Source organism: Crassostrea angulata, chromosome 5 (genome assembly GCF_025612915.1).
Source record: "Crassostrea angulata isolate pt1a10 chromosome 5, ASM2561291v2, whole genome shotgun sequence".
NCBI classification, from domain to species: Eukaryota; Metazoa; Mollusca; class Bivalvia; order Ostreida; family Ostreidae; genus Magallana; species Magallana angulata.
In genome coordinates, this window is record NC_069115.1 from 8,510,291 (window position 1) to 8,533,583 (window position 23,293).

Here is a 23,293-nt window from a genome sequence, read left to right on the forward strand (position 1 = left end):
GAAAATCTAAAACTACAACAATTGTGTCCTGAAAGTAGAAGTTCAGAAAATAATTCATCGTACAAGTTTAGGGGAAAAATTAAGAACATGAAAAATGAAAGTTTACACCTTCAAAAAGATCTCCGACAGGTTCAGTTTAGATTCTTTAAAGACGTTACGAAGAAGTCTTAATGACAAGATAGTTAAGATAAAAAAACCTACTCGTTTTATCAGTTAATATTATATCCATTAATGATCCTCAAAAACAATCACCAGTTTACACGAAAGAAATATAACATTGAACATGATGTGGCAGACGACAAAACTTGGAAGTCATATATGGAACTCTAAATTAAACTTAACTAGTGTGGTTGAAATTTGAATATTCCTTGGAGGTAGAGTTAAAGAGAACCTTCTTAACCAATCATCGTCAAACTTAGGAACTCTGTAACTAAAATGAAGGAAATCTTCCAGAAGTTGGCTGCATCAATAAATATATTTTTTTATGCACAATCATCTAAGACCCATATTTAGGCATTCCATACCGGGTCTTGATAATGACGGAAATATCAACAGCTTGTAAAGAACAAGTGCACTAAAGATAAAGAGAACAGGCCTTTTTTTAGGGCAGTTTTTATGTAGAAAATATGAACAAATTGCTTTTTTATGCCCCCCTTCGAAGAAGGAAGGGCATATTGGGCTAATTGTATTCAGCGCGTCGGCGCGCTCGCGCGTCCATCTCATCTCTAGTATTCCAAGTAAAATCTCCCCATAGTAAAACACTCAAATGACGTCGATTTTTCTTTATTTTGAAGCATTATCGCTTACATTCATGTAAAAGAAATTTCGACCCCGATAGTAATTATAATGTACCTTGACAAATAGTTTTGATTCACATTTATAACGGTAGGCGGTAGAGATTTTATCAATCGCAGATTTATTCTTAACACAAACTAAATTCTTTGCATTTCATTTTTAATTCATGATTTTACAATGCATATTGTCTATTTTGCTATAACTTTGAGCGGTTAGAGCTTCTGCCTCTGTTTTCTTTGGACATCAGCTAACATATTTTAAAATCTTTAATATAACATTGATCCTGAGGTCCAGTCTACTTTTGTAAGACTAATCTTGGCATGAAATGCCAACAGAGACATAAACAACATAAACACAAATGTTTTTATGTCGCTGATGCCAAACAGGGTATCGGTGTTTTACAAACACATACTGTCCGTATTTATTAATACAAACTTAGAATATATAATCGTCTAGAAATTGGACTCGTTGAGTCAATAGCCTTTCTGGCCTAAACATTATAAATGGGGTCGTCCAGTATGTAAATTTACATGCATAACAATACTAAGTAATGTAATCGCAAGATTTCTCCATACTGTCTTTAGTGTGAATGATGTCAAATAATTATATGTTAACACACGGCTAATCGTCGTCTGAGCAATGATATCGTAAGGTTAATGACAAGAAGGCACATGGCTTGTACAAACATTTTCTATAACTTTAAATTTTCTCCCGCACCTATTACCGATATATTGTTATTATTTTATAAAGTGAGAACTTCTTGCCAATTTAAATAATAATACAAGGTACTACTATTCATATGCGCACAGGATAACCAAATAATGTTTCTCTCTCAGCCTTGAACCCGTACCTTATTACATAATCAATGAATACTTATCCAGGGTACGATTTCACCGCGTGGATGGTGGTCCAGGGCACAGATGTCTGACATTGTAATATTTATTTTAGAAATATGATATTTTTCTGTTCTACAATAATCAGGGGTTCAAATTTTTTTTTTATCAGGGTCAAGTCCAGGACTTGAAGAGTAAATTTTAGGCAAGTCCGAGGAAGAAATTTCCAAGTCCATATTTTCATGATAGATAAAAATATATTTACCTAAACATCATTAAATTTATGTTATAATTAATTTTCATTTGTTGCATTGAATGAATAAAGACTATATCTATGAATATATGTTTTATTTTTCCTCCATACACTGTCATATAGTCATACATGAGTATTTCAACACAATACCAGACTGATAGATTATTGGTACAATAACTTTTACAAATAATCACTACTGAATAGACTGGTATCTGTTAGACTGTGCTGTAAGTCACAGCTATGACCCATTGACTGTTTACAGTTTAATCATCAGTGTCATTCTATATAATACATGCATTATTTTCCTGAAATAAGAAGTGTCTCAGATTCATCTTCTCTGTTTTTTAACTTATTTCCACTGGAGTGAGGTGTGTCAACAGAGTTTTCAAACCAGTAATCTATGCACTTTCCAGCATGAAATTGGTCAATAGTTGGACCATTTGTCATTATGTATAATTGATTTTGCAAAGATTCAGTTGTTAATACAGTTCTCAACTTATTTTTAATAACATTGCATGTTGAGAACCCCCTCTCACAGCTACTAGTAGATGGAGAAACTGTAAAGAGCCACAGCACAAGTTTTTCTAAGGCTGACATTTGTTTGCCATCACCAGCTCTCTCTGTAACCATTTTTCTTAAAAAGAGAGAATAAACATCTAACAGACCATTTGTTCTCAAATGACTAATGTACATTTTCATAGCAGTAAATTGCTCATTTATTTCCAATTTCTCATCTTCAGACAATATATTCTGAAATTGGGGGTGTGAAACTAGCTCCTGCAATTCTTCCATCCCATGTCAGCTAATTCAAACCCCCTACCTAAAGGCCAGTGATGAAAGTTGAAAATATTTAGGAGTGAGAGGGGCTTCTCATACATGTTGCTAAACCTTGATTTGACATAAGAGATGGTATCATCTAACAATTGGTGCATGTCTTTATCTTTCCTAAAATCTACAGATTTGAAACCCCTACTCTGCAATTTGATAGTTGTACCAAACATTCTGTTCTCCAAATCTAATTTTGTAATAAACTCTTTCATATGTTTGCCATCAGACCTTTTCAATTGTTCCAGCTGGGCCAAAACAATATCAACATGTTCAGAAATCTCAAAAATAAGATATTTCTCTTCTTGAAAAACTCTTGATAACTTTGCCAATATAGGCAAAAAGTCTAATAGAAAATACAACACTTTGAGGAAGCGCAAAGAGGTGACTTCTGTGTGGTAACCCTTTGCCTTATTGGCATCATCTGCCCTACCACCTCGTTCAAAAGAGTGTTCCAAATGTACAACAAAAGCCTCTAAATTTTTTACTAATGCTTTTAAAGCTCTCTCTTTGCTTGAAAGCCACCTTACACCCTTGATGTGCCCAAGATGGGCAAAGTCATTGTTAAACAGTTCACTGATCTCTTTTAGTTCTCTTCTGCGCTTTGGGGAAAAAAAAAAATTTGAATACACCCTTAACAGTTGCTTCAAATGTTGACATGTTGCTGAATTTTTTATTAGCATCAAAAACAGCTAACTCTAACTTGTGTGCTATACAGTGTATCCCTATCACCTCAGGAACAAACTCTTTGATTTTTTGAAACACCCCAGATTTCGAACCAAAATTTACTGACGCCCCATCAAAATTTGCACATACAAGTTTTGGCCCATCTGTGTCATGTTTTAAGCTATCTTTGTCAAACTGTAAATCTGCCAAAGCAGATAAAATTGCATTCAATACACCTTCAGAATTTGCACTTTTAAGCTCTACAATATTTACAAAAGTAGTAACAGGAATCATTTCTTTAACATCTACATATCTCACATACACAATTTCCTGTTCTAAAACACCTGTATCTGTACTACCATCTGACAAAATACTCATAAAAGGCGAGTTTTTGATTTCTGTGACAAGCTCTTGTTTCATTTGTTTAGTTATCCACCTAATGAATAGCTTACACCCTTCTAAATTCATATATTGTTCACCAATGTCAACTTTATTCTTTCTTTGAATCTCCATTACATAAAGAAAATCACTGAAAGGTTTTCCTTGCTTGGCCACACCATAAGCTGTATTAAGAAAATCACTGAAAGGTTTTCCTTGCTTGGCCACACCATAAGCTGTATTGAAAAGGACAGCATATCTGTTGGCTTGCTCTGGTGTACACTTCTTTTTTATGATGGCCTTTCCTAGTGTTGTGTCAGCTAGTTTGGCTTTTGGTACATCAAACCCCTTGTTCTTCAACCATAATCTGTCAAAATTTCAGTATAATAAATATTTCATTATTATAATTTGGTTTATTATGTTTACTTATCTAGAACAGTAGGTTTATATATTTAAAAATTTAATTACAAGTCACCGTTTTATAACAACCGCCAAACTGTCACCAGACAACAAAGTACACACTACACTGACTGACCTGTGACAAGAAAAATGTTCAGGGGTACTCTCGTGGATTTTTATAGGTTCGATTCTCAGGTTTGTTGTTCCTCTAGTTAATGCGTTTGACCTGTCTGCTGTTATAGGAAAACTTTGACAAAATGAACTAAACATCGTTTTCGTATCGTCATTGTAATCAAGCCACGGCCTTTCATCACGCCAGTGGCTTTGAAATTCACGAACTCTCTTCTTGTCATAGGTTCCGTCTTTGGAATTGTTATTTTGATCACACTCCGAGTCCCCAGCTTCCTGTTCCTCGCGTAGTCTTTTATTTGTCGTTCCTTTTCGAGCATTATTGCTGGTAAAACCAAAATTTAACAAACTCATGCCGTTTGTTTGTCATATGGGAGGAAACATGAGAAATTGCGTAAAAGCAGGTGTCTAACCGCAACGGAAAATAAAAAGACGGATTGTATTTTCGAAACGTTCGTAATGTTTTATGGGTATATTAACACAAAAAAAACCACATTTTTATTAAATACATTTGAGAATTTGCTGTATTTTTAGTTTTAAGAACTTTTTTTTTAAACTGAGATAAAAAGATAAACAAGAAACATTGCCAAGTCTCAGGACTTTCGGCGATTCTAAATGCCGAGTCCGGACCCGGAATTTGTTAGTCCGGGACGTCGGGCTTGAGGAATTTTGAACCCCTGAATAATAATTATTATAGTACAGAGAATCATCTCATTATCGCAAGAAATATTTTTAACATCATCCAGCTGCTTGTGCAGTGTGCTTCTCCCCAATACTCTCGAGAAAAAATAAAACTGATTTCTGGTGGTATTTAACATTATATGAAAATAACATGAAGTTTGATGACAAAAAACGTAAAATTGTATCATAACGAACACATCAAACAACCAGAATTCACGACAGTATTAAAACATCTTTAGATTTTTCTCTCATTCATTTATCACCTCTACATTCTCATATGTTGAAAGTTTCCAATTGATTTCTATTGAAACAAGAGGCCCATGGGCCACATCGCTCACCTGAGGCACAATAGGTATGAAAAAATCGGCTTAATGGAGTCATAATACAAACAGTCAAGACAATGTACAATAATTCATGTAGATATTGCATAAATAAAATAAATCCCCCCCCCCCCCTGGATATTCTTATGTTTATATATAATGTTTATTATTAGTCTCTTTTCTCACGGGATGATTTTGTAGGCATATGACATGTTGAGTATTGCAGTTCTCAAAAAGATCCTTAACAATTGTTAATATATGGATAAAAAAGCTACATCAAATCTGAACCTTCTTGTGAAGCCGAAGAATTGTCCTGGAGCCAAAGTTTTAATAATTATAAAGAATCATCTGGCTGATTAGTTTCTGAGAAGAATTTTAAAGATTTACTCTATATATTCCTATGTAAAACTTAGACACCCTCCCCCCCCCCTCTTGTGGCCCCACCCTACCCCGGGGGTCATGATTATCCATATTTTGAATCTACACTACCTAAAGGATGCTTCCACACAAGTTTCAGCTTTCCTGGCTGATTAGTTTCTGAGAAGAAGATTTTTAAAGATTTACTCTTTATATTCCTATGTAAAACTTTGACCGCCCATTGTGACCCCACCCTACATTTAGGGGTCATGAATTTCACAACTTTGAATCTACACTACATGAGGATGCTTCCACACAAGTTTCTAGTTTCAGCTTTCCTGGCTGATGAGTTTCTGAGAAGAAGATTTTTAAAGATTTACTCTATATATTCCTATGAAAAATTTGACCCCCCCATTGTGACCCCATCCTACTTCTGGGGGTTATGAATGTCACAATTTTGAATCTACACTACCTGAAGATGCTTCCTCAGAAGTTTCAGCTTTCCTGGCTAATTAGTTTCTGAGAAGAAGATTTTTAAAGATTTACTCTATATATTCCTATGTAAAACTTTGACCCCCAATTGTGGCCCCAACCTACCCCTGGGGGTCATGAATTTTACAACTTTGAATCTCCACTACCTTAGAATGCTTACACACAAGTTTCAGCTTTTCTGGCTGATTAGTTTCCGAGAAGAAGATTTTTAAAGATTTACTCTATATATTCCTATGTAAAACTTCGAGCCCCCATTGTGGCCCCACCCTACCCCTGGGGGTCATGAATTTTACAACTTTGAATCTCTACTACCTGAGGATGCTTCCACACAAGTTTCAGCTTTCCTGGCTGATTAATTTTTGAGAAGAAGATTTTTAAAGATTTACTCTATATATTCCTATGTAAAACTTCGACCCCCCCCCAATTATGACCCCACCCTACTCCTGGGGGTCATGAATTTCACAACTATGAATCTACACTACCTGAGGATGCTTCCACACAAGTTTCAGCTTTCCTGGCTTTCTGGTTCTTGAGAAGAAGATTTTTGAAAATATTTTTCATTAATTTCTAATTATCTCCCCTTGTGAAATTTTCACAACTTTCAATCCCCTTTGCCTTAGGATGGTTTGTGCCAAGTTTGGTTGAAATTGGCCCAGTAGTTCTTGAAAAGATGTTGAAAATGTGAAAAGTTTACGGACAGACGGATGACAGACAAAATGTGATCAGAATAGGTCACTTGAGCTTTCAGCTCAGGTGAGCATATAACCAAGTGCCTCATTTAAATCAAACTCATTGATATCAGGATTATTTATTACTTTGTGTATCAATTACCATCGTTGGTTCACTACTCATTCTGGCAGAGTGAAACATCGTGCCCGATGAAAATAATATCGTCTAATCGATAATCTAATTTACAAACAAAAGCTGTCGCGCGAGCGCGCCGAATACAGTTAGCCGCATATTGCTTTGCTGCTGTCTGTCGGTCGGTCGGTCTGTCGGCCGGCCGGTCCACCAACAGTTTCCGTTTATTTTTTTTTTGCAGAGGATAAACATATTAAATGAAATTTAGTGTACAGGTTTATTATGATAATATCTAGGTCAAGATCGATATTGGGTACGATCGAGCGATTTTCGACAGAGTTATGGCCCTTGGGCGTAGAAAAATTTCAGTTATTTGCAGTTTCCACTCATTTTCTTTGCAGAGGATAAACATATTGAAATGAAATTTGGTATACAGGTTTATCATAATAATATATAGGTCTAGTTCGATATTAGGGACAATGGAGCAATTTTCGATAGAGTTATGACTCTTGGTCATAGAAAAGTTCCAGTTATTTGCAGTTTCCGCTCATATTCTTCCCAGAGGGTACACATATTGATATGAAATTTAATATACAGGTTTATGTAAATAATATCTAGGTCAAGTCTTATTTTGGGTATGATAGAGCAATTTTCGACAGAGTAATACCCCCTTGGACTTAGAAAAATTCCAGTTATTTGCAGATTCCACTCATTTTCTTTGCAGAGGATAAACATATTGAAATGAAATTTGGTATACAGGTTTAAATATATATATATATATATATATATATATATATATATATATATATATATATATATATATATATATATAAATGCTTCTGATTTTAATACACGCCTAAAATTACCAAATTTAGCATACAGTTTAAACAATTGAGGATTTTTAAAATGCCTAATTCCCTATACATTATCTTAATCCGAAATCTATTTACATCAGAGCGAGAGGACATTTCAACCAACATTATTCTGTTGGTGGATCGATTGGCGCGTTTGCTGAATTATACTTTATGCATTATCTTACGTCTGACAAAAAAATCGTATTAAGGTTTGAAGTTGCAAATTATCATAGTGATTAAACAAATATTTCTGACCATAAAAAGTTGATGGAAAACGATTCAAAACGTGCCAGTATTTTACAGTCGGCACATTGACAAGACTACCTAGATAGAACCCACGTTGCCGTTTTTAAATAATATATTCCATACGTGGGTCTGAACATGGGTCACACGGGTAATAGTTGCTACTTGCTATAGAAAAACCCTTGACATTTTCATACGTGTTTAATATCTTAGGTACCATTCAAATGTTGTACAAACTTATTTTCACAGGAGTTTTCAAAATGTATAATACGTATTTTATCTTTTCCAAAATTTTGTACACGGTTAGGTTACCTGTAAACAAAGGATTGGAATTAAATGCCCGTCCTCAATTTACCATACAAAGTCAGAATGTCGGCTGACCCCTTTTATGTTGTAAAGCTTCGTGCTATTTATATACACTTAATGCTTATTCTTGTGGTTTAAATGTCAATTGATGATGTGAGATAAAAAGTTATGCTTAATTTGAATCTTAATTTTTTCACTTTTTACCGGCCCATAAGTGCACATTAACGTACTGGACTGAACGCATTTTCGATGAGTTCAGTCAGACATAGAGGGAATGCAGCAATACTTAAAACATGTTCAGTGGGAAAACATGTGCGCAATTGAAACTGGTATTTGCTTGTGTATGTGAAGGGAAATATGATAAAAGAATTATTTTACATAAATATAAACATATTGTAAAATTACAAACGCATATTGTCAAGTATAAATAATTACCGCTGCTTTTAAAAATGCAACAGTAATCCGTCATTGTTTTGAGAATTTCAATTCTAATATAAACAGAATAACCTCGAACTTTCTTGTCAATTTACATAGTGTAGACAGAAACATTACCTTAGCTTTGTTTATATAACAAAGAATTCTGAAAGTTAAATTTCAGTATACTATGTAAAATGTCTTCCTAAAACAAAAACAATTTTACGGAAAAAATGTGTACCAAAATCGTAACAATGCTCCTTTACCTTCTCATTCAATCCTTGTTGCTCCAAAAGATGTAAAGAGCTCATTTTAAATCCTTTTCAGCTCACTGAGACGAAGTCAGGGAAGCTTATGCTATAACCCCGGCGTTGGCGTCCGGACCTGGTGAAAGTTTTTGTTACAGGTCCTAGATTCTAAATTCTTACTTTCCTTTCTTCATTGATCTTTTTATTTATCAAAAGATTATTCTCATTGTAATACATACTATCAGAAATAATACACCAAGTGGTTTTATCTAAAAATTTTATTTTAACTTGTTTGTTTCAATGTTGACTTGTAGTAAGTGTTTTTAATTTCAAGTGTATTGTGATATCACCTGGATTTTTTTTTTCACAGAAACTAAACATATTATAAAAATGAAACACTTGTAAATACTTTTTTAAGTTGTGTGATAATTTTTTTGTTCATATACAAAACTGTAAAAAGAGTGTGCTTCCTGTATAAATATAATTTTTTAAATATTAAAATGTAATAACTAAATGTTGATAACATTTTTTCTATTTGAAATTTCATTCGCTTGTCATTTTCTGCTTTTTTAAAATGACAGTATGTAAAACAAGAGGCCAATAGGCCTTAACGGTCACCTGAGTAGCTATAATACATACACAAACTTGTCGAGGAGCCTCATATATGCATTCAATTAGGATTCTTTCTGGAGTAAGAAAAAAAATATAAATTTGTAATGACGACCACCTCCCTGCCTGAAATCTTTCTAAATGAACTATAAAACCTATAATTTTGGCGAAAAATTTAAAGATACCTCCCTGCCTGTAATCTTTCTAAATGAACTATAAAACCTATAATTTTGGCGAAAAACTTAAAGATCTGGTATACAAATTTATGAACTCAGTTTTCCTTTAAGGTGTGTGGGAGTAAAGTTTAACATAATTTGTAAACATTATATGAATTTCACAATTTTGGTAGAGGGCTTCATAATCATGCATTAGTTTTTAACAAATATGTATGGGTTTTCTTAGATTTAATACATTTTTACTATTTGGGCATATTGGCCCAACCCTAGAGTCAGAACCCATGACCTAGGGGCCATTAGTTTCACAATTTTGTTAGAGGGCTTCATGGACATCATAATCATGCGTTTAGTTTTTAACAAATATATATGGGAGTAGCGAAGAAGATTTTCTTAAGATTTAATACATTTTTACTATATGGCCATATTGGCCCCGCCCTAGAACCAAAACCCATGGGAATTTTACAATTTTGGTTGAGGGCTTCATGGACATCATAAGCATGCATTCAGTTTTTTCCTCACATGTATGGGAGTAGAGAAGATTTTTGAAAATTTGGCTTTTATTGCAAAATTGGCCCCACTTGTGGGGCCCCGGGGGTTGTAGAGCCACGAATTTTACAATTTAGATGCCTCTTACCATAGAGATGCCTCACACCAAAAATGGTAGCAATTAGCCTTGTAGTTTTTAAGAAGTTAAAAATGTAGTGTAATGTGTTTTGTGGGTTCTAACCACGAATGATATTAATTTTTCTTAACGTTACTTTACGTTTAGTTTGATTATTATAATTAAATGAAAATCACTTCACTTTGATCACAAATATGATTGAATGATATTATAAATTTTCCTTTTAACCCTCTATGCTTGAAACCTTTATTTGTCTGAAACTCTACGTTCCAGCAAGTGTGCTGAACCAAAGCCTCCCAAACCGCAGTCTGAAACCTAGTGCCTAAAATCACTCTCTTGGCTTTGTATTAACTACTAGTACAGTACCGAAGAATATATAAATCTCAAATGGTCCGTCTGCATTAATTTGAGACACCGCAAATGAGACCTATAATTCTAACCCGTAGAGCTCCTTTCGCCTCTGCAGCAATCCGCCAACTGAACTCCGTTAAATAGTGCGTCGGCCTTTTATAGCCTCTAAAAAATCGCTTTCCGTCACGTGACTCGGGATCATCATAACGTTTTATCTAATAACCAAACACAGAGGAAATAATCTGATTCAATAATGCTTTATTTAGAATATTTACTACAGTAGAATTGTTAACGCATGCCGCATGACGACGGACGAAAACGGATAGCAATAGGTCATCTGAGTTTACTCAAGTGACGTCAAAATACAACTTGGAGAATTCAAAAGACCCTCGTCTGCCAACAGCGATGATAAATATCATGTTGATGCTTGGAAAACCATACCAATTACACAAACAACCGGCAATGAGAAGAAATTGAAAAACAATTCGCAGAAGTGGAGAAGATCAATTACTCCAAACGAAAAATGTAAATAAAACATTCAATCGAAATGTAAATTATAAACGCACGTAAATTATGTACACTTGTTTGTTTTAGTTGATATTTATTGAATTATCATTTTATTTCAGGAACTCCGTAGTCTCGACTGGAAATTCAATTCGACACTAAGTAAGGAAGAGACGGAATGAAGATCTGAGCACAGATAAGGAGAAGCTCTTTGAAAAGGATCTTTGTGATCTGTAAGTATATCTAAAGAAACCTAGCATACACTCAACTGAAATTCTTATTAGACTTTTCTATGATAATTATATGTTTATGAATGAAAACAAGTTGCTGTCCTTTAAAAAAGGACTGCAATACGTGGACCATTTGCATGTGTTTCCAACAAAAACGTGAAAGCCTTAAACTTATCACAGATTCCACCGACTCTAGCCCCCAGCTTTTAACCACTAAATTTGTATTATGTATATGTATAGTTAAATTTTAATCTCAGAATTTAAAGGGTTCATACTTCTAAAATAATTATGATCTATATTAATGAAGATTGCATGTATAGTATCAGGCATTCGGCGAAGTCTACTATTTGCGCACACATTACGCTTTGCACTTCAGTGACAGCTTTGTGTAAATCTTTTTCATATTTTGATGCATTATTCTTGAGATTTAAACTTTTATACAGTGACATAATTATTCAATCATGTATTATATACAGTCACATTTATTCAATCATACTTAAATAATTTTAATCGGGAAGTACTCTAGCCTCGTCTTCTATAAAAGTAGAGTTCAGCTATATGTGTTTTCGGAAACAACAAAACATTGCAAATTATGCTATTCAATGCATGTTGCAGTTTCGGCATAACATTACCTTATTTCATAATACTGACAGTGTATATCACATGCCGATCATTCCTTTAAAATGAATACTTTGTTTCTGTAATGTTTACCGACAACTTTACAATTACAGCGCCTTTGAACTTACATTTGCATATGGCATGGAATCCCGATCCCGATTCAGATAAACCTGTGCTAGCCTGGTTCCCTGAGCTACCCATTACGCACAGGAACCAGGCTAGCTCATGCGCAGGCTGAATTTTCCCCATAGCATCCGGTTTAACCTCGCTTATATATTTTCTGCGTGGACCTCAGGGTCCACGCAATAAATGTTATGGTTAGTAAATATGTATACTATTAACAAGGCCTAAAAAAAAAAGTTTTGTGTTTCGGGTAACCCGACCTAACCTACAAAAATGGCCCGATCCTACCATTTTTAGACAGTGTTTTAAAAATTTCCCCAGGCCGATTTTGCATGGCGGTACCGCCATGCATCACACAATGCCGCCATGCTTCCCGCTATGCATGTTTATTTCAAAGTAAATTTTTTTTCCAATTATTACACAACTGTAATTAGTAGATATAAAGTTGTCGTTTCTCCGCTCAAACTTCAGGAAAAACACTTGCACCCGCAGTGAGCGCAGTTAATTTCGACATCGATCTCAGCAAGGGGGCACACGTGGTTTACGGTTTAATTAAGGACTTAGCTTATGATTAAGATATATTAAAACTGAGTTTATTAATTGGTGATTAATGCATATTAAATAGAGACGTGATTACTTCTTGTTTTAATATAATGTGCTTTTTTCGACATCTCCGCCATTATCGAATGTTGTGGATTTTCCAAAATCTAAAAATAGCACAATGTTCACTCGATGGAGTTAGCTTGGATTCGATATGCTTGAACTCTTTATTTGCCGCAAGGATATTGGAAACTTGAAAAAATGTACATAATAAAGAAAGAAAAAACTACAGTTATTTGCAGAAATGCACGGAAGCGATGTCACATGACTAGAAACATCGTATATTGTATGCCTATGAAAATGATTGACTGTGTACATACACATAAACGGAGAAGGGGACTGGTGTCAAGATATCACAGAAACTTTCATATGGACCCCCAATTTAAACAAGAAATATAAACTGCCCAGAATAAGTTGAATCAAGTTTGCTGTAATTGTATGGACTTGTTCTGCCTATTTCTTGTTCAACACCCCCTAAAAAAATCTCTTCTATATAATATGTAGAAGAAGGAGTGGGACAGAAGCTAATGTTGAACTGCCATGTAAATCTATATTTCTTGTGTTTTGTGAAAACTTGTGAAGACCAACCTTTTAAAAAACTGATTTTGAAAAAAAATGTTATTAGTTTTGCCAGAAAAAAACCAGAAAAATTGTATATTAAATATACACAGATATTAAAATATAATTATGAATTGAAATGATTCTTGTTGATGTAGATTTCATGAAAATGCATCAGTTATAGTACATATCATGTAGTACGTTTCATCAAATGGTTATACTATTACACACAGTGATTTCGCCGGCTTAGGCGCTTTAATGCCGCACCTCGCACTTACTCTGACAAACTTCCCCCCCCCCCATGCTTCAAAAATTTTCTGGGGAAAACACTGTAATAATTACAGTCTATTACAGTGTAATAGATGTCTGATTTTATCCGATTGTGATTTTATCTTATTTCCAATAAACAATACGTTTTTAAATATGAAACAAACAAACATTCTTAGGATTCATACAAAAAAATATGATAAAATAAAAAAAAATCCCTACCTACCTAACCTAATTTTTTCATCAATGTTACCCTAAACACACAATTTTTTTTGTTAGGCCCAAGTATGTATCAATCGTGCATATGAATACATGTATGAATAGATCAAATTGTTGGACTAAAATATTTTCTCTTTGCAGTGGATTTGACAACCAAGCATTTAAGGATAAATCCAGCGACGGTGGTATCCCACTTTCAGAACTGGTGAGGAAGAACACGTGACAAGTGATGAACTGTAACAAAAAGATTTTGCATTTATCACATAATATGTAACATTATGTACTTCTGCAGTTATACTTTTCAATATTTTATTGCCTGATTCATTAAGTACATGCTATAAGATACTTTATATAAAACAGCTGATTTCCTTCTTATTTCTAAACAGAAATAAAATGGGAAATGTATCAATCTACAAATTGTAAAATCTGTACTAGTATCAAACTTGTTTCCACGTAAAAAACAACCACTCCAGTGATACATAATCTCTAATTGCTCCAAAGCACACGAAATGTTAGCACTGAATACTTACTTTTGGATGTCGTTGGTTCTTTAACACATTAAGACAAATTGAATACCGCACATAAGCCATGTATTTTACAAGTTTTTGTCCCCTTCGCCCATAGATGCTATGCCAAATTTGATTCAGAGGTTTTTAAGAGAAGATGTATGAAATGTTCTGAAGTAGACGAACGACGTCCGTCGACGAAAAAAAAAACAATTTGCAGAAGATGATTGAGTCAGGTGACCTAAACACCAAACTTGAAGCTTTAATATTCTGTGGGGAAATAAGCGTGCTGTAAGATCAGTATGTTAGTGTTGTACATTATCCGTCTATGATAATTCAATAAACTCTTCGAAATGGAGTTCATAATGTTTCTATCGATTTTATTCAAATGCCACAATCTACATCAGGAAACACTAGTTGATTCACAAATTGACCAGAACCTGTACCTTCTAAATCAAAAATTGATTACTCTCACTCAGCAGGGTAGACTGATTAAAAGTCGGACATCCCCCATTTTTCTAGATATCGTAGACCACATTCGATCGAATACCTATTAATTTTGATTTTAAATGGAATTTCCTGTCATTGTAAGCGATAGCTGGACAGAAATCCGTGACAAAGGGGAAGAGGAAGTTTTGAATTCGCTTATGCAAAAAAATGTTCAGGGATGATTTGTAATCAAATAATAATACTGATCTAAAGATTATTCGAAATTGACCGAGGGTAAAGACTTCACTGTCTTTGGAAAACATGTCAAAAATTTTGCATTCTGAAAATTTCCCATGACTAAATTGAAATCACACTTTTTCCCCACGCAATATAATTGCGGGGGGGGGGGGGGGCTTTTTTTCATTACTGGTTTGTTTTTTGGACCTATTGAACTATTTTTCTAATTTATTTCCCTAAATTTTAACTGTTCGTTCACAGCATGCAAAATGCTTTAAATTTTGGTTGATAATCATAGATTAAACTTTCAATTCAAGTGAAACTCTATATCCAAATAAAAACTATCATAAAACATGAAAATATAATTTAGTTGAAATCTTCACAATCAGTGATAACTTGTATTTCCCATGTATAACTGATGTTTGCGTTTCAACCAACATAAAATAATTCTTGTACTATTTTTTTTTTGGAATGGCAATGAATTTAACGAAGCCGAGTACAGAACGAGTACGCACTCTTTCGCGCAGCGTTTCATTGTATTGTGACGTCATCTATTTGCTTTGTTGACGCCATGGCGTGATACTTTCAACTGCAGATATTCAGCGAAATTTGTTGAAAATATCTCGTTTGATGCGAAAAAAAGATTTCATATTGTGGAATAAACATAAATGTCTTGAAGTATAAGCTATACTTGGGCTCGGGTCGAAAACGTGAAGAGGATTCAGCAGGCCTAGCCCTCTGTCACGTTTTCTTAACCCGCCTAAATATAGCTTAATTCATATATTTCAAGACAGTAACAATGTATTTTATATCAACGACCCTTAATATATGATGTTATATATTTATGTATTACTTAAATATGTCTGAATGTATTAATAATACTATAAAAGATTACCATTTCCGTCTTTGTAAAATAAAAAATGGCCATTATCTGGGAAATTGGGCATACGAAAAACAACTTGATAGGACCCCTGGAACAAACCAGGAGGCAAAAGGGTTTTTTTATTTGACCATTTGATGCCTTTTAGCAATAACTTTAATATGTAGAACAGAAAAAGAAATCTCTAGGGCAAAAGTTTAAAAAAAAAAATGTAAAAAATGTTCAAAATTGATACATTTCAAGCAAAATCCCATAGGGTCCTATGTTAAAAATTAACAAACTTTGAGATGACCCCTTAAACAAACGGTGTGGTAAATGTCTTATTTTTTTTTATCTTAAAATAATAATTATATCAATAGATATTCATGTAAAAAATTTCATTCAAAAATCTAGGGCAGAACAAATTAGACCCGGCCTCGTTAAACCGTATTTTTCTCATAATCATATTGCCACAAAAATATGTACTTAAATTTTTTAAACAGGAAAATATTTCGAACACGTGGTCTACCCGTAAGTATTGCATTTATTTTACATCCTGCAATTTTTTCCAGACAGATGACAATGGCTTCCAAGGACGAAAGTAAGCTGCTTTCGTTTTCGTTTTGATTTTTTTTCCTATTTTGCTTGACAAGTAAATAACCTTTTTTTCTTTTATTAGTATAAGAATCAATAATTAATAGGGACACAAAGCTTAAGATAAGTATTTAAGCAAAATAGCGAATAGTGTACTGTATTCAATTTGTAAATCCTTATGTTTTAGTATTAGTTGGTGCTTTTCGAAATGTAACGTATTTAGTTGGTGCTTTTCGAAATGTAACTTATATGGTTTTAGAACTAGAATCCGACAAATTTTTCGATCAGGCCAGTTTGAGAAATGAAAGGCAGAATAACATTCATTCAAAAGACCAATGTCCGACCAACCATTTTTTTTTTTCAAGATGGCGCTGAGAATCAGGTAAACAACTCACCACCGGTGAGTGACAATGAGTGTCCTGAATATGAACAGTCTACAAGGAATTACGGTCAATGTCCCGGCTTCGAGTATCAAAAGCTAGATGACACTATCGGAAAACCAGATGAACATATTGTGGTAAAATAAGTTAATCTTTCTTTAAATATTTCCTTTAAATTTGCATTTAAAAATTAACATTAGATTTAAGCCATTAATTATTTGTTTTCAGGTTTTTTTCAAGGACATGTTTATAAGTAATTGGGTCGATATTAGTTTCCTTATGCTTTTTGTTACTTTCGTCTATGTATATTAAAGAAGGTGTAGAATTTCAGAATCGCTTCAGCATATCCACTTAAACGCGGTTCACGTTGGTTGGATATTGATAATTCACGAGTAATTGATACATGTAGTTATAATAAATGAGGAATAAATATCCATTACATGACGTGGGTTTTTAAAGCAAATATATTGTACAAAATAACATCATACTAGCTATTTACCTTTACACTCCTTACTTACGCAAATATCATATGCCTAAGCCATTAAATGGTCAGTTCTAACCTCTTAATCCTATTGTAGAACATGTAATATTGGCCAAGTAAATTAATGGATTCATTATGTAGTTCATACTGAAAGACATGACAGGAGTTTTCCTTATCATAAAATCGATTTTTCATGTTCTCGTGCCAATTTTGTTACCTCTCCAAACGATTTAAATTACGTTGTAAAGGCAACTCCTTTCTTAAACGCAATTCTACTTCAGCAATCGAAGGAAATATATTCACGTTACAATGAAAAATCAAAAACTTAACTTTATTCCTTTAATGTAAAGGAGGAAGTTGATAAATGTTTTAAGGTCAACTGATTCACTAGAGTGACATTGCGATCTGGTTTCGTCGTGCGTTAACATTTGAGCTTCTCTATAACTACATGTACTATAGGGCTATCTTGACCCAATTTGTTGTAAAGAGTTATACAGAGGAAGGAAAATATAGATAATAAAATTCATGACCGCCATAACTCATTGGCCATAAAATGTGGGTAGAAACTGTGAAGTTGTTATAATGAACAGGGACGCCTAGATATACGTGTGATATTCATGGCCCCTTGGTTCATGTTAGATGTTTAGGCTTTATGGAGGGGCCACTATAACCATTGTGAAATGTATTTAATCTAAGAAAGTTTTCTATACTCCCGTTTATTTGAAGAAAAAAAAAGCCAACAACTAAATGCATTGTTTTGATGCCCATATTGCCATCTACTAAAATCTTGAAATTCACAGAAAAGAAAATGTATGAAATCTCACAAAATATCTTTTATGCTCCTACATAAATCGAGGAAAACTATATGCATAATAATATTGATGTCCATGAAACTCTCAATTTTGAAAGTTATGGCTTCCGATAGTGATATATTTTATATTTTTGCATTCTTAGACAGCACCGGCTCGTCCTGTTTCAGCGATCGTTGTTCAGACTGAGCGATTCTCCAATTTGATTGCCTTGTCGATTCTATCCATATGTTTCTGTCCACTGACTGGAATAGCAGCTTTTGTTCATGCGTTCAAGGTAATGACGTTATATTATGTTATTTAAGTAGTAAGAATAAATTCATAGGTTGTTTTGTAGGGTCGTAAACCATTCCTTCTCACAAGAGAATTACCGATGTAGAAAACAGGTTGAATTAAACTACTGTGGGATCATTAGAAATCGTAGTGGCTCAATTTTTGTTGTATTCGTGGGTAGCCCTCTCTCACGAATTTACATCCTTAACGAAAACAAATTTTCAAAGAGTTGATTTTCATACTGAAGCTGAAAACCTATGCATTCACGAAATTACATCCCCACGAATAAGCAAAAACCCACAATCCACGAATATTTACACTATCGAATTTAAATGATCCCACAGTATGGTGTAAAATATGATCGTTTTAAAATCAATTTAAATCCTTAAAATTATTAAGAAGTGGTCATTTTGTGGGTTTTTTTTACAAACTATGGTTCGGGAAAAGAGAATGTGTTATATATTATGGAAAATGTGTCATTGCATATGAATAAAAATAATTTTTTGTTCACTTATTTCATCAGAAATTAAAACTATTAGTAACAGCTGAATATAAAAGAAGGCAAAGGTGGCGGTTTTGTTGGTTTGGAAGAGAGAAATACGAATTATAAGGCTACAAAGTACAGCAAACTATAACGTACAAGCTGAACATCGTGATTTGTAATTAAAGTAAAGTAGCAGTCACCAAACTGAACAAAAGCGTGTTTCATGCAACCTGTACAATTGTCCATTTATTCATTAATATTACAATACTTTCTTTTATAATTACATGCATTTACAACAGATGTTTATATTATGTTCTCTTTAGTGTTACACCTGAATTGTTTCGTTTTTTAGGCTCGCTCGGCCGAAAAACGAGGAGAGATCTTACAAGCTCATTATCATGCCCGGTTTGTCTGGTCCATGATGACGGTTTCATTGGTAATCGGGATTTCAATGTTTATTTTTAACTTTGTAATTCGCATGTTTAGCAGTAGAAAATGATTTTTAACTTTTAAGATCAGTTCTATGTAAGAATCAACTTCGGTGCCCACGCATAGTCAAGATTTTCCTCATACTTTACAATTTGAAAGACTTTGATGAGTAAAAAGGCTAACACAATTTATTTGATGCTATGTATTCCCGTTGTCATGATAACAGAGGGTAAAAATGACATTTTAATGCTTATTTGAGAACATATTGCAAGTAATGTGCACAACTTTGGGCCTCTAGGGTAGAATATATTGTTAAACAAAATTGCCATTCTCAAGAGAAAGAAAAACATTTATGGAGAAACATTTTTTCATGGTAACTAAAGAGAAATTTCAAAATATGATTTATTCATTTTATTAGAATGAAAAATGCAAACCTTGAGTTTTTTTGTATACACTATTATAGTTATAGCATTTTTGAATGGATATTATTCATATCAAACATTTATGGAGAAACATGTTTTCATGGTAACTAAAGAGAAATTTCAAAATATGATTTATTCATTTTATTAGAATGAAAAATGCAAACCTTGAGTTTTTTTGTATACACTATTATAGTTATAGCATTTTTGAATGGATATTATTCATATCAAACATTTATGGAGAAACATGTTTTCATGGTAACTAAAGAGAAATTTCAAAATATGATTAATTCATTTTATTAGAATGAAAAATGCAAACCTTGAGTTTTTTTTGTATACACTATTATAGTTATAGCATTTTTGAATGGATATTATTCATATCAAACATATAGTTAACTTATATTAATGGGTGATATAATATCACGTATGTCCTGAACTTGAAAACATTTTGAAAAAAAAATATTTGCGAAAAATATTCTGTTTTCTGCAATTTCTTTTGTGATTTTCTACGTAACCTTATTTTCCTGAGCAACAACACTTTTGTGTTGAGTTCAAAATTGTGTGTGGTATACAATAAAAACATAGGCATATTTCTACAAGTTTCAATATAAACAATAGCTAGAACATTTTAAAATCGAAAATTACAGCATATCAAAATCATCTTCAATTTTACAGGGGTTTTTTTTTATTTCTTGGCCTTGTGGCCGTAGCAACGAGTGTCAGTTTTTATAAATATAATGTATATTTGATGGACATTTAAGGAAATAAATAAATAATTTCCCGTTTCAGCTCATAAAAAAAATAAACAAATTTCAAAAATTTCTAATGGTTGCCCTGGTAACAGTTTGAAAGAATTAGTTTCTCCATCAGTTTTCTTCGATGAAATAAGACTTGACAAAATAACAAAGGTTGTTTAATTTCTTTGATAGTTTACATTAGTGGGCACAACCTTCCAATATGGCTTTAAAGTAGGTAAGTTTTGCTATTTTACCATCTTTAGCGTCGGTTACCATGGCAACGGTTACCCCCAGCACCCAGCTATTAGTGTTATTTTTTGTGTATTACACCTAGGTGTTTTCATGTATGAAATAAAAAGAAAATCTGTTACTATGCGTGGCCAAAATCATTGATCCTGACATAGAATTGATCTTAATTAACGGTAGTTTTGTTGAAGTTATTAAAAACTGTTGAACAAAAAAATATTTCAAGGTGTACATGTATGCAAAATTATATTTTTAAAATCATGCAAATAAACATTTATATTTTATTTAAGTGATAATTGGTATCTATCTTAAGTTTTGAAGTTAATGATGTATTGTGTAACTCTATAATGTTTGTTAACATTTACTTGTATTCATCTACACGTGTTCGACAAAATATATTCACACTCTCAAAAGATTGTAAAAGACTTCATATTCTAGCAACGAAATCATGCTGGTCGGTTACTAGCTGGGTCAGAAGTTTACGCCCTATGGTAGTTCAAAATCCGTAATATAAATTTATATTTAATCTTCTTCTCTTCTCCCATATATTTTTGAGAAAAAACTGAATACATGGTCATGAAGTTCTCTACCGGGTTTGTGAAATCCATGATACCTTGGTCAGGGATGCAGGCCCTGGTGCAAGACAAATACTGCTGAATAGTCCAAATGCACCGATATAAGTATGTTTTCTTTCTTAACTTTTACAGTTATGGATGATAAAGTCATGCATTGTTATTACGTTCATAATAAACTGAAGTTTGTTATTAGTCCCCTACCTGTTTTACCGGAGGGGACTATAACTTTCCTTTGCGTCCGTCTGTCTGTTCCACACCTTTTTACTTGCTTATGCAATACTTTCAGAATACCTGTTTACTATATAATATTTCTATGTTTAATATCTAAACATTACAGCATGTCTTCGTTTACATCGGCACTAATTTTTTTCGACATAACAGGGCATAAACATTATATAATTTTGGTTGTTGTTGTTGTTTTTTTTTTTATAAAAGTGTCCTGTAAAAATGCTTTATTTAAACGAAGTAAAATGTATATTAGAATGACAGCACGCCCTAGCCTCGATTTACATACTACAATAGTAAACCGAATATATACTTAACACTTTGTGTAACCTGTACCTTGAAATTATTGAGTTTTTTGTTTTAATTTTTCTATAGTTGTATTTGTTCACTGTATATGGATCAGTTATGATTTGTGATTGTTTCATGCAGTGTTTTTAAATAAATGACTTAAAATGTATTTATGCAACAATATATGTTATATTATCATCAAAGCTTAACACCACTCGTAAAGAAGACTCGTCATGTATAAACAACTCTATTTTAGTAGTTGAAAAGAATATTTAGAAATTGCAACTTCAATCACAAAATTGCGGCAATGCTAATTAATGATGACAAGTGGTGGTAACGAACAGCATTTTCAGGGCGAAGATTTACTTTATTTATTGACAAGTTGGCTTTACCCCTTCCCCACGACCACACATTCAACGTATATACCATTGCTCCACCGTCACGCATTGTGAGGCATACACATTTCCACACAATCGCGCATTTTTTATTGTCGACTAAAATAACCTCAAAAACGTGCTAATTATTGCCAAAGTTATTATTCAAAGAATGACGTAATAATTTATAAACGTAATAAAATTACGCCGTTAAGACCAACATATTATCCTGAGGTATTGTTTTTTATGATGTCTGGTTCCATCGATTTATTGGATGATACTTCTTCGGACGAAAGTTTCGATGACGGCAAGCCAATTTCTAAGAGCCTTACTCTATACTCATCTGAAGACGTCAGTGATGATTAGGAAGAAATTCAAGCACTTGTACTGGACCCGCTAGCACCCCATTGGTAATCTGTTTTAGACGCTATTGATGTTTTGCCTTTTTTTGTATGATGTGGGGCCGTCCCACTATATACCGACCACGGCACATGAGAAGGATTTCTTCGAGTTATTGTTCGGTGAAAGATTTTTTGCATCGAATAACAGAAGGGACAAATAAGCATGCAGCTAAAGTACAGCAGAGAAAAGGTATAATTACCGATATAACCATCAAACAGTTTTTTTTTTAGTTTTTTTCCTTGTAAATGACAAAAACTAGAAAAAAAGACCACCGGATTTTGACTGTTTTGCACATGTAAAATTAACTCTCTCTTTCAATATTTTAGATCAATAATCAAATAAACAATAATTATTGTCTATTAACAACAATTGTTTTAGTTTTGTGTTGGAGTTTTTAAAAATACTGAAATTTTAGACTTTAAAACATGCGCGTATGTTTACTGCATATAAAGTTAAATTTCCATGAGTATATGATACAGTATCAGGAATAAAGCACTAATTATGCTTTACTATCATTATAACTTAATTTTGGAGTAAAAAGTTTTAAATAAAAAAAAAAAACGCACAATGATAACATATTTCCTCTATGTTCAATATTAGACACCAGCCTTTTTTTTTATGACTATTGTTTATTAAAGGAGGTCAGGGCATTAACACATGCACACGCACACAAAA

At 33.3% G+C, this 23,293-nt stretch overlaps 1 protein-coding gene and 1 long non-coding RNA gene across 2 annotated transcripts; one reads left to right on the forward strand and one right to left on the reverse strand.

Moving 5' to 3' along the window:
* Positions 1 to 3,599: 3,599 nt before the first annotated feature.
* On the reverse strand, positions 3,600 to 4,675 carry LOC128183762 (uncharacterized). The gene is made up of 3 exons (XM_052852918.1): positions 4,286 to 4,675; positions 3,889 to 4,117; positions 3,600 to 3,632 (listed from the first exon to the last, which is right to left on the reverse strand). The coding sequence occupies exons 1-3, from the start codon at positions 4,630 to 4,632 to the stop codon at positions 3,600 to 3,602; spliced, it is 609 nt and encodes a 202-aa protein (XP_052708878.1). The 5' UTR covers positions 4,633 to 4,675.
* A 14,746-nt stretch (positions 4,676 to 19,421) lies between these two features.
* LOC128186336 (uncharacterized) lies at positions 19,422 to 22,011 on the forward strand. Its single transcript, XR_008243936.1, has 2 exons — positions 19,422 to 19,943; positions 20,097 to 22,011. It is a non-coding gene; the product is annotated as an uncharacterized LOC128186336 (long non-coding RNA).
* The last annotated feature ends 1,282 nt before the right edge of the window (positions 22,012 to 23,293 follow it).